This window comes from Elephas maximus, chromosome 25 (assembly GCF_024166365.1).
Source record: "Elephas maximus indicus isolate mEleMax1 chromosome 25, mEleMax1 primary haplotype, whole genome shotgun sequence".
NCBI classification, from domain to species: Eukaryota; Metazoa; Chordata; class Mammalia; order Proboscidea; family Elephantidae; genus Elephas; species Elephas maximus.
In genome coordinates this window covers 31631349-31645643 of record NC_064843.1, presented here as the reverse complement: position 1 = coordinate 31645643, position 14295 = coordinate 31631349, and the positions used below count along the sequence as shown (strand labels likewise).

General features: G+C 50.0%; 1 protein-coding gene across 1 annotated transcript in view; it reads left to right on the top strand.

Moving 5' to 3' along the window:
- CTNNBL1 (catenin beta like 1) overlaps positions 1 to 12342 on the top strand; it is a 219832-nt gene extending 207490 nt beyond the window's left edge. The window contains exons 14-16 of the mRNA XM_049869635.1: positions 424 to 561; positions 767 to 839; positions 12152 to 12342. Coding sequence (XP_049725592.1) covers positions 424 to 561; positions 767 to 839; positions 12152 to 12240 — 300 coding nt within the window. The 3' untranslated portion in view covers positions 12241 to 12342. The remainder of the gene's footprint in view (positions 1 to 423; positions 562 to 766; positions 840 to 12151) is intronic.
- The last annotated feature ends 1953 nt before the right edge of the window (positions 12343 to 14295 follow it).

Genomic DNA, 14295 nt, shown 5'->3' with positions numbered 1-14295 from the left:
AGGGTTGTGGAGAACAGGGACCTTTCTTCCCTGTGTTTCACTTAATTTGGAAGTGAAGATAGCTAAGTATACTCTGTAGAGAAGTAACTTAGGGAGGCCTAAACCAAAGAGAAAAGAATTAGTGGAAGCAGGTAAAGCTTAGATTTATGTCCCTTCAGCTAATTTTTTTTAGGTTAAGTATGTGGATGAAATCATTTTGGCCCTCTGAGCTTTAAGCCTGACTCCTGGGGCCTCTGTAGTCTACTAAGAATGAGGAACATAAGAAAGATACTTTAGAATAAGGAGAAGTAGAAGACAAATCAAGGTAGGGGGGTTTGTTGTTGTAGCTGCTATTCTCTGTATGTTATGGGCAGGCCAGTGGCCCATTCTTTCCTCCTCTGCTCACTGTCCCGCTCTCATTCCCCAATGTTCACTCATTTCTAGGACATGGTTCGGCGTGGAGAGATCATAGACAATGACATCGAGGATGAGTTCTACCTCCGGCGCTTGGACGCAGGCCTCTTTGTCCTCCAGCACATCTGCTACATCATGGCCGAGATCTGCAATGCCAACGTCCCCCAGGTAGGAGGAGCTCACCCTGGAAGAGCCTGTTCACCCTGCCTCCTTCCTTGCCCCCTGCTGAGGTAGAGCCTCTCAAGGGAAGAAGCGGATCACCCTCTCCTTGAATTCCTTTGCTCCATGTGAGCTCTGTTTTCCAGGGATGGGGCTGGGGTGAACACTTCCAATAAAACCTGCCAGGACAGATGATCTTCACTTTCCTTCTTAGATTCGTCAGAGAGTTCACCAGATCCTAAACATGCGAGGGAGCTCCAGCAAAGTTGTCAGGCACATCATCAAGGGTGAGTTGGGTAGCACTTGGATCTGGGGCTCCAGGGAACTAGATGTTTTCCGAGTCCTGTCGGTATCCTTGGTATTTGGTGCACAGCGTTCTCTGCACAAAAAGTGTAACTGTGTTGTCCACTTCGCTGTGTGTCCAGATCCTCGCTGGTAGCACAGCGAGGCCGGTATTAGCTTTAGGGACTAACAGCACCAGAATTCAGAGATCGTCAAGATGGACCGGTACTGCAGGCAAATCATTTTCCTCTCTCACCCTCAAACTACCCACTTCTGAAATGACAGATTGGGCTAGATCTGCTCAACAGGGCTACCTTTAAGTTGCTTACAGCTCCTATTGTAGGTGGGAGATGAGATGTGAAGATAAATAATACACCTTATAAAACGAAGAGACTCCTGGATTTGAATCCTGGCTCAGCCATTTACTGTGTTTCCTCAGGCAAGATCCCCAGTTGCTCCATGACTTCATAAAATGGTAGAGAGGATTAAAGGAGATGATATATGTAAAATGTCTGACCCTTATAAGTTCTCAGCAAATATTAGTTATTATGAGCATTATGGAATATGATAATTATCATCATTATAAGTGAGGCATAGCTGCAATCTATGGGAAGCCTGTAGAAGAGGCGCCATTGATTTGGGTCTTAGAGGCTCAGGACAAGGGCATTCCAGGAAGAAGGAACCATACGAGTGAAGGCATAGGGGCTAGAATCACATGGTCAGCACAGGGCTTCCCAGGCAGGTGGAAATGGCAACTCCGTTGTGCCCATTTTGTATATGGAGAATTTGAGACACTGGAATTCATTGTCTTCTCCCTTGGAGAAAGAGGAGAGAAAGGGGGGACCCATTTGTGAACGTAGGCCAGCATCTTGCCTTCCCTAACAGCACGCTGCCTGCTCCCAGCTCATTCTCCGCATCAGACCCGCATGAATTACTGCTCAGAGTGTCATTCCACCTCCTCCCTAAGGTGTAGCCGTGGTGATTTGCAACGCCAGCCTTTAGATGGCATTTATTTTTAATGCCCACATGTTCAATTAGAACTTTTTATTACTCTCAGCTCTGCTCTCTTGCATTTAGGCTTTTCCCTGCACTTCCATCCCTGTAATCAAAACAGTGATCTTCTGAGAAAGAAAAAGTTTTTAACAGGTGCTGACACATAGTAGGTGGATGTTTTTCCTTCTAAAATTCTAACACAAATACCTTAGGTTATTCAGAATTTTCAGTTGTTATGAGCTAGCCTCTGTCTTCCTCAGATCCTGGTTTAATTCCTCTAACCTGTCGCCATCAATTCCGACTCATAGTGACCCTATAGGACAGAGTAGAACTGCCCCATAGGGTTTCCGAGGAGCAACTGCTGGATTTGAACTGCCGACTTTTGGTTAGCAACCAAGCCTTTAACCACTGAGCAACCAGGGCCCTGGTTGATTCCCCTGGTGCCTATCAAAGAGCTGGGCACATACGAGAAGCCAAATAAGCACTTGTTGAATGAGCGTATGGACAAGTGAACGAGTGAGTGAGAAAGTAAGCAAACATCCTGTGAAGATGCTGTGTTCCTGCCTACTCTCGTTTCTCTCCCTTGTTGCTTTCTTTCCTTTCTTTCCTTGTACCCATCCTTCCAGGCCCAGCTCCAGCCCTTCAGCTCTCTCTCTCCCCATCAGGCTTCACAGCCAGGCATTAGTAAATCCTGCCATTTTTGCCTCCGAACTCAATCTTGAATCCATCCACTTCTCTCCATCTGTTATTCTCCATTGTAGCACCCTGTTTATTTACTTCCTAGCCCTTATTACAGTCTGTAGTTGTTTTTATTTATGTGTTTGTTTACTTATTTTCTGCCTCATATATTAAAATGTAAGCTCCATGATGTAGCTTTGCTGCCTTGTTACCATGTATCCTGAGGACTGTAGCAGTGCCAGGCACATGATAGGAATCCAGTAAATTTTTTAAACTGTGTTGAATTAAGCCCTACTCTTGTGTGCATTTAATTTGGCAAATGTTACTGAGGCTCTCCTAGGAGCTAGGCACAGTGCTAGATAGTGTGCTCCAAAGGTGTCACACGGCATCTGCCCTCATGGAGTTTCTAGTCTTCTGGGAGGACATAGATGTACGGATGGCCAGCCATATTCAAAGCTAAAGGAAATAGACGCTTAGTAGCTACTGAGCTAGCATTGGTGAGTGCCAGGCTCTGTATCCAGAGCTAGATCCAGAGAGGAATCAGCACGATCCCTATCCTTAGGCATTCACAGTCTAGTGGGGAGAGATACTCGAAACTAATTATAATGTGCTAAGTGCTTCGTTAGAGTCGTGAACAGTGTGCTAAGGAAGTGGTGAGGAGTCAGTCCTGGAGGCATAGACAGTGCCATGGAGTCTCAGAGGAGGGAGAGGCTACTTCTTCCCAGGAGTGGGAAAGGTGTCCCAGAGGAGGGGCGCTTGAGGGAAAGGCGTATTCCAGGCAGAGGGAGCAGTGGCCCAGAAGCAGGTCAGAACATCGGTAGCCTTTGTAAGGATGCTGGCACCGTCAGCAGAGGCAGAGCAGGAATGCAGGAGCTGGAGCATTGGGTGGGGCTGGAGGGTGTTACTGGCCAGGGCTCATGAGTTCTGTCGGGTACACAACAAGTTTTGGGGAATGGGTAGTGACTGCATCCCTGGGCTGGCCAGCAGACTGTCGGACATTCTCATCAGAGATGAGGAGAGATGCTGGTTTAGGGAACCTGAAGTCAGTGGTGTGGAGGTGATATTTAAAGGCAGGGACAACATTGCCTAGGTTGAAGAGGCCCTCAACGTGACTGACCATTTTTTAAAAAATGTTCTCTCCTACTAGAAGAACTAGATGGTGCCCGTTTACCAACAGTGACTTAATGGTCTGACTGAGACTAGAGGGACCCCAGAGGACATGGCCCCTGGACTCTCTGTTAGCTCAAAACTAAAACCATTCCCAAAGCCAACTCTTCTGACAAAGATCAGATTGGACTATAAGACGTAAGATGATACTGGCAAGGAGTGTGCTTCTTAGCTCAAGTAGACACATGAGACTAAATGGGCAGCTCCTGTCCAGAAGCGAGATGAGAAGGCAGAAGGGGACTGGAGCTGGTTGAGTGCACACGGGAAATACAGGGTGGAGAGGGGGAGTGTGCTGTCACATTACAGTAAGAGCAACTAGGATCACATAACAACGTGTATGTAAGTTTTTGTATGAGAAACTGACTTGAATTGTAAACTTTCACTTAAAGCACAATAAAAGAATGTTCTCTCCAGGTGGAAGGTGATAATTAAGGTTCCCCAGCCCCTCTCCTTGGCATGCCTGTGGTGTGTGCCTGTGCAGCCTCTCTCTCTGAACAGCCCATGGCCACCTGTACAGCAGGGACCCCCAGGGTCCACCACTCTGTTGGGGTAGGGCAGTACTGAGGTTGGAAAGGGGTGAGGCTATGCTGGGGGTTGCAGGCTGGGGCTCTGCCAGGCCTACCCCCTGAAGCCCATCTGGTTCTGCTTTTACCCCCTCCTCCTCCTGCCCCTGCTCCCTTCCATCAAAAAACATGAAAAACAAAGCCTCATAAAGAAAACCAGCTCATCGGTCTGTCCTCTTTGATTTTAATTTTGTTTTCAGTTTGGGTTGCTGCTTTTTTTTTTTAACATACTAATTAGATGCAGGCTTTTTTCTTTGATTTTATGGCCTACATATTTCCTAAGTTTTGCCGGCAGGATGACAGCTGATGTATCCCTTGAGGTTTCAGGAAAACGCTGATGAGGCAAGCCCAGCAGGAGACTTTTCCCTTTATTTTTCTGTCCCCTTTCTCACGCCTCTCCTCCCTCCTTTTCTTTTGGGGGTGTCAAGAGAGCTGGGAATAATTGATGGCTCATTAAAGTCCTCCTTTCTGCAGACTGCTTACTCGGCGCTCCAAAAGTCCAGCCTTCCCTGGGACTGGCAGCAGCTCTGGGCCCAAGGACTGTGGGGCCCACACAGGGCTGAGAAGGAGCGATGGTCTCTTTACCCATCTTATCAGACCGTGTGCTCCACAAGGACAACGACGGTCTTCCTGCCTTGTGTCTTTCGGGGGTCTGGTACCATGACTGGCACAGGGGAGGGGCTCCCTTACTGCTCAGTGAGTGAGTGCTGTGGTGGTGCTTTGGGCTTTTTGCACTGTTCCAAAATGCGGGACCGTGAGAGGCAGAATGTCACTTACAGAGCACCTCCTCTGTGCCAGGCTTTTACTGTACATTGTCACCCTAGAAAGCAGGGCAGAAGCCTCCATTTTGCAGATAAGGAAAATGAGACTCACTGAGATTAAGTGACATTATCCAAGTCATTAGTAAGGTTGGAAGCTGGATTCAAACTCAGAACTATCCGCAGTGGTGCTTCCATCATGCAGAAAGCAAAGCCCTAACTCGACTGATTGGCTGATAGACTCCTACAGGGTTTTAAGAGAGAAAAGAAAATTCAGGGCATCCACCTTTATAAAGCACCCATTTGGTTCTACACAGGTTGCTGAGTGGGCCCATAAGATGAATGAGACACTTTGGAGGCCCTGTCCCAAAGGGGCATACAGTCCCATCGCAGGTGAAATACCTAACGCTGACACAAAGCAGAATGAAATCAGTGGTGAGACATGGAGTGAAGAAGGCACAGTTAATTCTGCTGGGGCTTGGGAGGGTCGTGAAGATGCAGGGAGGCCGCACCGAGGTGGCTTCTTGATGCAGGAGAATTTCTGTCGGCAGATGTGTATGCGCATCATTGAGTGGCCATCTCCTTGGATGTGGCATAGGAACTGTGGCCTGGGACTGGTTCTTAGTATAAATACTTGTGCCACGGGTTACTGTGGAAGCCCCTGGGGGGTCTCATAAATGCTTTTGTCCGCTGGTGAAAGTTGTCGGAAAGCCACCTGCATGCTTGGGAGCAGCCGAGGCCATTGTACAGCAGCAGGGCTGTTTTCCGGAGGGAAGCTTAGAGGATTACTGGCTCAAAATTCTCACTGGTGGGCGAAGAGAGTGAGCCAAAGACGTCAGAATGCTTTCAGAAATTGGCCCATGGCCCTTTAATTTGCTTGTGCTCTTTATGGCTTGAAATATCCTCTTAGAAGCTTATAAACATGTATTTCCATATTGACTTGGAGCTCTGGGTAACCTGAGCTTTGCCTCTACTTTTTTAAAGCTGCAGAAGCTGATAGGATTTATCTTCTGATGACATGTTGGTGCGTGTGTGATTTGCACCACGTCACACCTGCTGTGGCTAGTCGGTTATTTGGAAGTAAGAACCTGATAGCCAGCTGTGTGTGAATCTGATAGCCAGGTACCTCGATGGGGCTCAGGCATCTTAGGGTCACCTCTGGATGTCTTCAGCAAAATGTCAGATTTGCTGCCCCCTGAGCCTTGCACTCAGTTCGCCCAAGGGGGCTGTCAGGAAACGCTGGCTTGGGTGATAGTGTGGTGTGCGAAGGAGGGAGAACCAACTGTGTGCTGGGCACTCTGCTGAGATATTTTACCTGTGTTATCTCCTCTTACTCACAGTCACAGTTATCATCCCCACTTTATAGATGAAGAAATGGAGACTCAGAAAAGTTATAGGGGTACAGGGAAGTGTTCAGATTGTGGAATCTGCCATCAGGCTGCCTAAGTTCAAATCCAAGCTCTATCACTTCTAGGATACCTAAGGACAGACAGCTAGAAGTGATAGACACCTTCATCTGCACCGTGGGGACAGCCTGCCGTGAGAGCTAGCTGAGGTCTGTGTGTAAAGTGCTTACATGTTGGCTGGCACATAACACATGCTTGATAAATATTAACTACCTTTGTTGTTGTAGTTATTGTCTAAGCTGACCCACTTAGGAAGTAGCAGAACTGAGATGCAGACCAGTGTAAATTCAGGCTTTGTGTAACTTTGGGCACATTCGTGGATAACATGTTTGTGCCTTGGTTTCCTCCTCTGTAAAGAAACAAACCTAAAGTAAACATCAGCCCTCTCAGGAAGGCCGAGGTTGAAATGCAGTCAAATGCCTGGCAGAGAGTAGGGACTCAGTAAATGGAGATTCCTTCCTTCCCATCCTGAACCTAACCATTTCACCTGGAGCTGGCGGCAGCCTCGACCCAGATGCAGGCAAGAAAGCCTGTGATCAGCACCCAGACCAGGCTCCTCAGGACCTTGGGTGGGTGGTGGTGGTGGATGGTGGTGGGTGGTGGTGGGCGGTGGGGGGATGGTGGTGGGTGGTGGTGGGCGGTGGGGGGATGGTGGTGGGTGGTGGTGGGCGGTGGGGGGATGGTGGTGGGTGGTGGTGGGCGGTGGGGGGATGGTGGTGGGTGGTGGTGGGCGGTGGGGGGATGGTGGTGGGTGGTGGTGGGCGGTGGGGGGATGGTGGTGGGTGGTGGTGGGCGGTGGGGGGATGGTGGTGGGTGGGGGGGGTGGCGGGGTGGGGGGGTGCTTTCCCAACCAGCTAAAATGTCCTCAGGACCAGGGGGACATGACCTGTTAGCATCTAGACAAGAGGATTCAGTTCCTTCTCTTTTACCCCAGAGCGCCAGCAAAACGTTCTCTGCCTTGAGAGGTGCAACATCTAAACATTCCCAGCTGATTGTTGTTGAGGGCTATCTTTTAGACCTGAAGAATTTTCCTTTCTCAGTTTCTATTCTGTGGTGGTTTCTGTGTCTTCAAACATTTTCAGTGTGAAAATATTGGCATTCCTTTTCTGCCCACATCACTCTTCCTTTTCCTCCTGCATTTTTGAAAGGGTAAGCATTTAGGGCTGAAGGTCCAGGAACCTGAACCAGGTTTGTGAGCACAGGTCCCTGGAAGACGGTTCTTTCTCCTCTACTGCCTCGGCTCCCCGCCACCCCCCACACCCCTTAACATAAACAGAACAGCTTGTATTCCGTGCCTGAGTAGCAAACCTGCTGCCCAAAGTTTGCTTTAATATTTATGTGTTCAGCACTGCTGCCTGTTTTTGAGCTCCATCAAAGCCTTTATTATAAGAACATTTGAAAATGCTGGGGAAGTAGAGAAGGGAGTTGATATGTCTACCATCTTTGTCGCTCTCCAACCCAGCTCGTCCTCTTCCTCTCTCCCCGCCTCCCCCTGCCCTGGCCCATGCCTCTTAGTTCTTCCTTCATCTGGTACTTCTCTTTCCTCTCTTACACACACACACACACACATACACACTCTCTCACACACTCACACACACACTCACACACACACACACTCTCACTCACACACACACACACACACTCTCACACACACACTCACACACACACACTCTCTCACACACACACTCACACACAGCAAAGAACTCTTTCCCAAGACCTCTGGGAGGAATCTGTTCAATATTTATAAACTGCTGCAGCAGCTGTAATAACCAGAGGTAGTTGGCACCACCAAGATTTGCTCCAAATAGGATTCTACTCTGGAAACAAAGAATGAGTAGGGGTTAGGGGTGGAGGGCTAGGGGTGAGGAATACAGTTGATGCAGGCTACCAGGGCAGTGTGAGAACATTAGGCTGGGTTGGCAGACCTAGGTTCCAGGCCTGGATTCCAGGCCTGGATTCCAGGCCTGGCTCCATGGCTGGCTCTCTGTGGGACCCTGGCCAGTCACCTGCCCCCTCAGGGTTGCAATAAATTCCTCAGAGCCCTACCAGCTCTGATATTTGGCGACCTGGTATGCGGTGTTTGGCTTCAGCTGGGCTACCCACATCTGTCTTGCTTTGGCCACTAGGCCCCTTTACTGTAACACATTCCTTCTAGAGTCTTATCTTTAATGAGGACTTTAGCCAGATGCCCTGTGGGACTGGGCTGCTTTGGAATGCTCACAGAGCAGGAATTGGTTCCCAGAGGATGGGGAGCAGGCAGGGTAAGGTATTGCTTGGGTAACATGATGCCACTTGGGGACCAGCCCCACCGCTGGTGGCTTTTTCAGTGCCTTTTTACATAACTCACATGTATTTGGGGGTTTGAATTCCAGCTCCTCTGCCATTCTGGACTCTGGCAAATGGCTTAATTTTTCTTATAAATCTCCATTTCCTCATCTGTAAACAGGGATGATGTTCTCTACCTCATCTGAGTGCCGCAAAGATGACGTGAGACAACATACATAAACACATGACACCTGAGAGTGCGGAGTGCATGTTAGTGCCCACTCCACCTTGTTTAAGACAGCTCTGCTTCCAGGTGACACTGACTCAGCTCACTGGCCAGTGCAAGTCTGACATCCCGTTTCCAGAGAACGGGTGACCTGGTTTATTTGCTCCCTCCCTACAGACTGCCTGACAGAGGAGGCTTGCCCGTAGGATGGGTGTTCTGAATACCAGTGGAACGAGCTTTTTCTAAGGCCTTGGCTGAGGTGATTCCACAAGGGGGTTGGTGCAGGCTCTGGTTTCCCTCTAGTCTGTGCATCTCTGGGAAAAGATTAGGTCCTCCAGGGAAGCTGGCTTCACTGTTGGAAAATCACTGCCCCAAAGGATCAGGCTGCTTCTCCATTTTCTTCCCTCCTGGGCCTGAGAATACATTAGGAGAGCAAAGTGTTAGTTCAATCCATTAAGATTCTTGCTTCCAGATCTTGCCTCCAGGGGTATTAAATGCTAGAGTAGCCGTGTCTCTCTCTCCTGGGGCAGCGACTCTGTCAGTCACATGTGAGGGAGAGATACCACTTACATACAGCCCTGTGGCCTTTCCCCATGGCTCGGTGCCTCTTTGCCCACCACCCCAGCCCCTCCTTTCAGGGGCCTTAGTAGGAGGCATCGCAGCCATTTGCTGTTGGAGGTGATGGATGGGCCTAACAGAGAGGATGATTACCAGGGAGAGACACACAGCTGGCACATGTCTGAATCCCCAGTCCCATTTTCCGGCACATGTCCAAAGTAATAAATAGAAAGGAGGAAGAATGGAGAAGTGGCGGGAACACAATCATTTCCCCAGCATGGTGTTGAGGGAGGGGGTTGCACACTTTCTCTGTCTCCCCGGTCTTTGTCAGACTTAGGTCAGCAGATGTTTTCTCATACAGAAAGTTCTTACCTAAGACTCCTCTGCCTCAAGCCGGGTCCCAGGGGGCAGAGACGCCAAGAGTAAGCCAGGGCCCCTACCTTCATAAAGCTCCCAGTCTGGTGGGGAAGGACAGGAAGAGAGGATGGTCTAGAAGTCAGGCCTCAGTGTGGGGGAGACAGAGCACCCTGAGAACAGGGGCAGGAGGAAGAGACAACCAGGAACGGTTTCATGGAGAAGATGCCTTTGAGATGGACCCCGAAGGATATGTAGAATTTCCTCAAGTGACATTGCTGTCCTGAGTGCAGGAGACTCAGGGAGGGGACTGATGTTTCTTGAGCAGCTTCTTTGCTGAGTATTTAGATGCATTTTCAGAGGAGGAGACCACCCAAGGTCACTTCGGATTGTGAGTCAGAGACAGGATTCCAAAAGCCCACAAGGTTGTGCCATCTTGTTTCTGTGGGCAAGGGGAGGGGTTGGTCAGGGACAGGAGGAGTGGGCCCACCCAGGACCCCTCATCATCCTTCATACCCTGGACTCACACCTGTAAGTTCTACACATCATTTTTGCCACCATACCCACCACTCCCCATCTCCTAGAGCCAGGATGAGCACATAAGTTGTGGTTCCTACGGGACACCACTGAGAATTGAAGGAGCATTATTAATTATTGTCATGGGGAACGGGGTAAACCAGAACTATCTTGGGCAAACCGGAACATACGGTTGCCCACTTTAAAGCTCTTTGATTGTGTTCTCTGAATTCTGTCATCAGCATCATCCCCCATATCTTCACCTTCTTCTGCATATTTCCTTTGTCTTTTTTGCACTGAGTGAAACCTGGCTTTCCCCTGTAGCCACCTCACTTGGTGGCTGTTTTCTCTCCCACACCACTCCGACCACTGTAGACAAGGGTAGGTGTCTTCCGTGCTCCTCATAGACACCTCTAGACCATTCTCTCCTTCCTTTCTCCCTAAAAAAATCCCAACTCTTAGAATCTTATATCAGCGGACTATACCACCCTCAGCCCCTCCCATTGGTAGAGGCGCCTGTTCCCTCCCATTCCTTCTCCAACACTAAACCCCTGCTAGTTGCCACTGAGTTGACTACCACTCATGGTGACCCCACGTGTGTCAGAGTAGAACTGTGCTCCATAGGGGTATCAATGGCTGATTTCTCAGAAGTAAATCGCCAGGCTTTTCTTCCAAGGCACCTCTGGGTAGTAGACTCAGACCTCCAGCCTTTTGGTTAGCAGCTGAGCATGTTAACTGTTTGCACCACCCAGGGACTCCTCTCCAACAGTGCTTTTTCATTTCCTTCGGTGTTTTCAGTATCCACAGCTCCTTCTCTCACATCCCATTTTCAAACTCTCAGTAAATCTTGTTGGCTCCACCTTCAGAATACATCCAGAATCCAAAGACTTCCCACTGCCTCGCATTACCTTCCTGGTCCAGGCACCATCAAATCACGTCTTCTTGCTCCTGTACTTGCAGGGTGTTTCCCACACAGCAGCTAGAGTGATCCGATTAAACATCCAGTTAAGAATCCAGTCACGCGACTCCTCTGCTCACAGCCCTTCTGGAGTTGCCCATCTCAGAGAAAAGGCAAAAGTCCTTACAGTGGCCCGCAGGTCCCACCCCTTGCTCTGGGCTCCAGCCACACTGACCTCCTTTCTGACCCTCAGATAGACCACACAAGCTCCTCCCCCAGAGCCTCTGCATTGCTGTCCCTCTGCCACTCAAGCCTAGATCATCACGTGTGGATTTCCGTCAGGTCTTTAAGCAGATATCCCCTTCTCAGGAAGACCTTCTGACAGCCACCCTTGATATTTTATTTACTTTTTGGTTTGTTTCTCCACAAGAGCAGAGATTTACATCTATTTTGATCATTACTTTATCCTCATTGCCTCAAATACTGGTTCTCAGACTTGAGCGTGTATCTGAATCATTTTGAGGACTTTTTAAAACCCAGATGACGGCCCTGCCTTCAAAGTTGCCTCTTCAGTAGATCTGGAGCGAAGTTCCCAGGGGATGCTGCGGCTACTGCTCCTGGCCAGGGGCCCACACTCTGGGAACCCCTCACCCAGAGCAGTCCCTGCGCATAGCAGGTGTCCAGCCTATAGGGGCCGAGAGAATAAATGAGGGAGTGAGTGCGCAAAGGTGTGGTGAGGAGAGGCCTGTGAGCATGGCAAGGTAAGTTGGACCTTGTTCACTGACCAGGAATTAGGCCACCCCTGCCACCGTGGGGGCTGCTGGGGACCGGAGAATAGCACGAGCCTCTGGGGGGCCGGGATTGAAGGGAACGTATGAAATGACAGTGGACCCCATGCCCCGAATTCATGCCTAACCCTGCCTTTGTCTCCGCAGAGTACGCAGAGAACATCGGGGATGGCCGGAGCCCGGAGTTCCGGGAGAATGAGCAGAAGCGCATCCTGGGCTTGCTGGAGAACTTCTAGAGGCCCCTCGGCCTGGGCAGCACGGACTCGCTCTGGGCCTGCCTCCCAGAAACAGATTTTTACATGGCTGAGCGTGGCTTTTGGACAGATTAAAGCTGGTTTTGCTGTTCTTGGGCTGGTATTCTTTGTAGTGAAGCATCGCCATCTAAGCTTTACCAAGCACCTCCACCACAGCTGCCTCAGGACACGTCAGGAAGGCCAGTGGTTGGCCTCACTTTGCCGGTGAGGTAACTGGGGCTCAGAGAGCATATCCTTGATAAAATAACCTCTGTGGCTACCCTGGGCGCTGCCATGAGGCAGCGGGTTTATAACAAGAGGGGTTAAGAGTGGGCTCACAAGGCTGGAAGCACTCCCTGGAAGGCACAGGGAGCACCGCCCCAGCCGCACATCAGACTTGCCCTGGAAACGGGGTGGTGGCACTTTAGAAATATTTCCATGTTGGGTTCAGCCCCAGCACAGTGACAGCAGATTCTCAAGCGTGGCCCAGCATTGGTGTGCTTTGAGCTTCTCAGGGATCCCTGGTGTGCATCAGGGCGGAGGCCGCCCCACCGCTTTAGAGTTGACAGACCTTAGGTCCACACCCCAGCTGTGACTTCTCCACTCCGACTCTCACTTCATCTGCAAACTGGGGGTAATAACACCCACGTGGTGCTTGTAGGGGTGACATGCACTTGAGCGGGCAGCACAGTGATGCACACAGGAGTGCACTGTCTACAATGTATCTGTCCTGCACACACTTGTGGCTGCAGAATTGCCATTTCAGCCGTGTTCTATGGGTTGTGAGGAAGTTGGTCTCCTTTTCTGAGGTCGGAGTAGCTTTAGCATGGTTTTAGTCCATCCTTAAATAACACAGTCCTCATGGGTGAGGAGGAGGAGGAACAACCAATCTGAAAAGGCAGCATTTCATTAAATGAAATGGGTCGGCACATAGGCTGCAAGGGATGCCCCCGCCCTGGCGCAGGGCCCTGGCAGAGCCAGCTGGGCAGCAGCAGCTCTCTGCTCCTCCTTGAATGCCAAGGGAGAGTCAGCAACCAGGTGAGGCAACTCTGAATGAGATGGCACTGGTTTGGCTGGCACCTGCTTTGGGCCCGACACAGGTCTGGCATAGAACAGTAAGACAGGTGTGGCCCCTGCCCATCTGGCGTGCATGTCCTGCCTGGTGGGGAAGACGGGCAGCATACCAGTGAGTCGTCACCATGAAGTAAGCATCCCGGGGAGTGGTGCTCAGTGTGGATGTTGGGGCCCATTACAGCCAGAGTTGCAGTACGTTCCCATTTTGGATTTAGTTTTTACTTCAATTTTCTGTAACTGTCATAGCTACTGAGTGCAGAACACCAGCTACATGCTATGTGATTCCCATTCATTCTTTCTAACCTTTACAACAGCCCTGCAGCTTCCTTACCCCCAGTTACTGAAGCCAACACTGAGGTGTCAGAGAGGGCAAGTAACTCCACAAGGTCCTACGGCCAATAGTGGCTGAACCTGTGTTCCAGTTGAGGTCTGTCTGACTCCACAGTCCATGCTTTCCCCCACCACCCCCCACCCAAAAAGCTGCCTCTCTGTCTAGAAGACAGTCACGAATCACTGGCTGACATCACACTTCGATCTGTTCACCTCGGTACGCAGTTTAATGAATTCACAAACACAGCATCTCCAAACGTAACCTATAGAACCATAGACTTTCTCAGCTAAGATTAGTGCTTTAGAGACCATTAGTCCTTCAGCTTTACTGGCATAAAAAATGTTTTTAACCAGGTAATTCTTGGATGTAGTACAGAAGTTCAAAATTTAACATAAAGGCATACAGTGAGGAGTCGCCCTTCCCATCCCTAGGTTTCCCTGTCCCTGGAGGCTGCCACTGTCACCTGATGATCCTTCCAGAGATGTTGGGTCCAGCAGTTTTCCAGCTGCAGTCTGCAGAAGGTGCAGGCTTCCCCGCAGCGCGGCAGAAGCCAACATAGAAAGAGGGTAGGTAGTGTACCTCTAGGCCACACAGCCCCCTTCACCCAGCTCCCTCCTTCACCCAACACCCCCTTCACCCAGCACCCCCCCGTT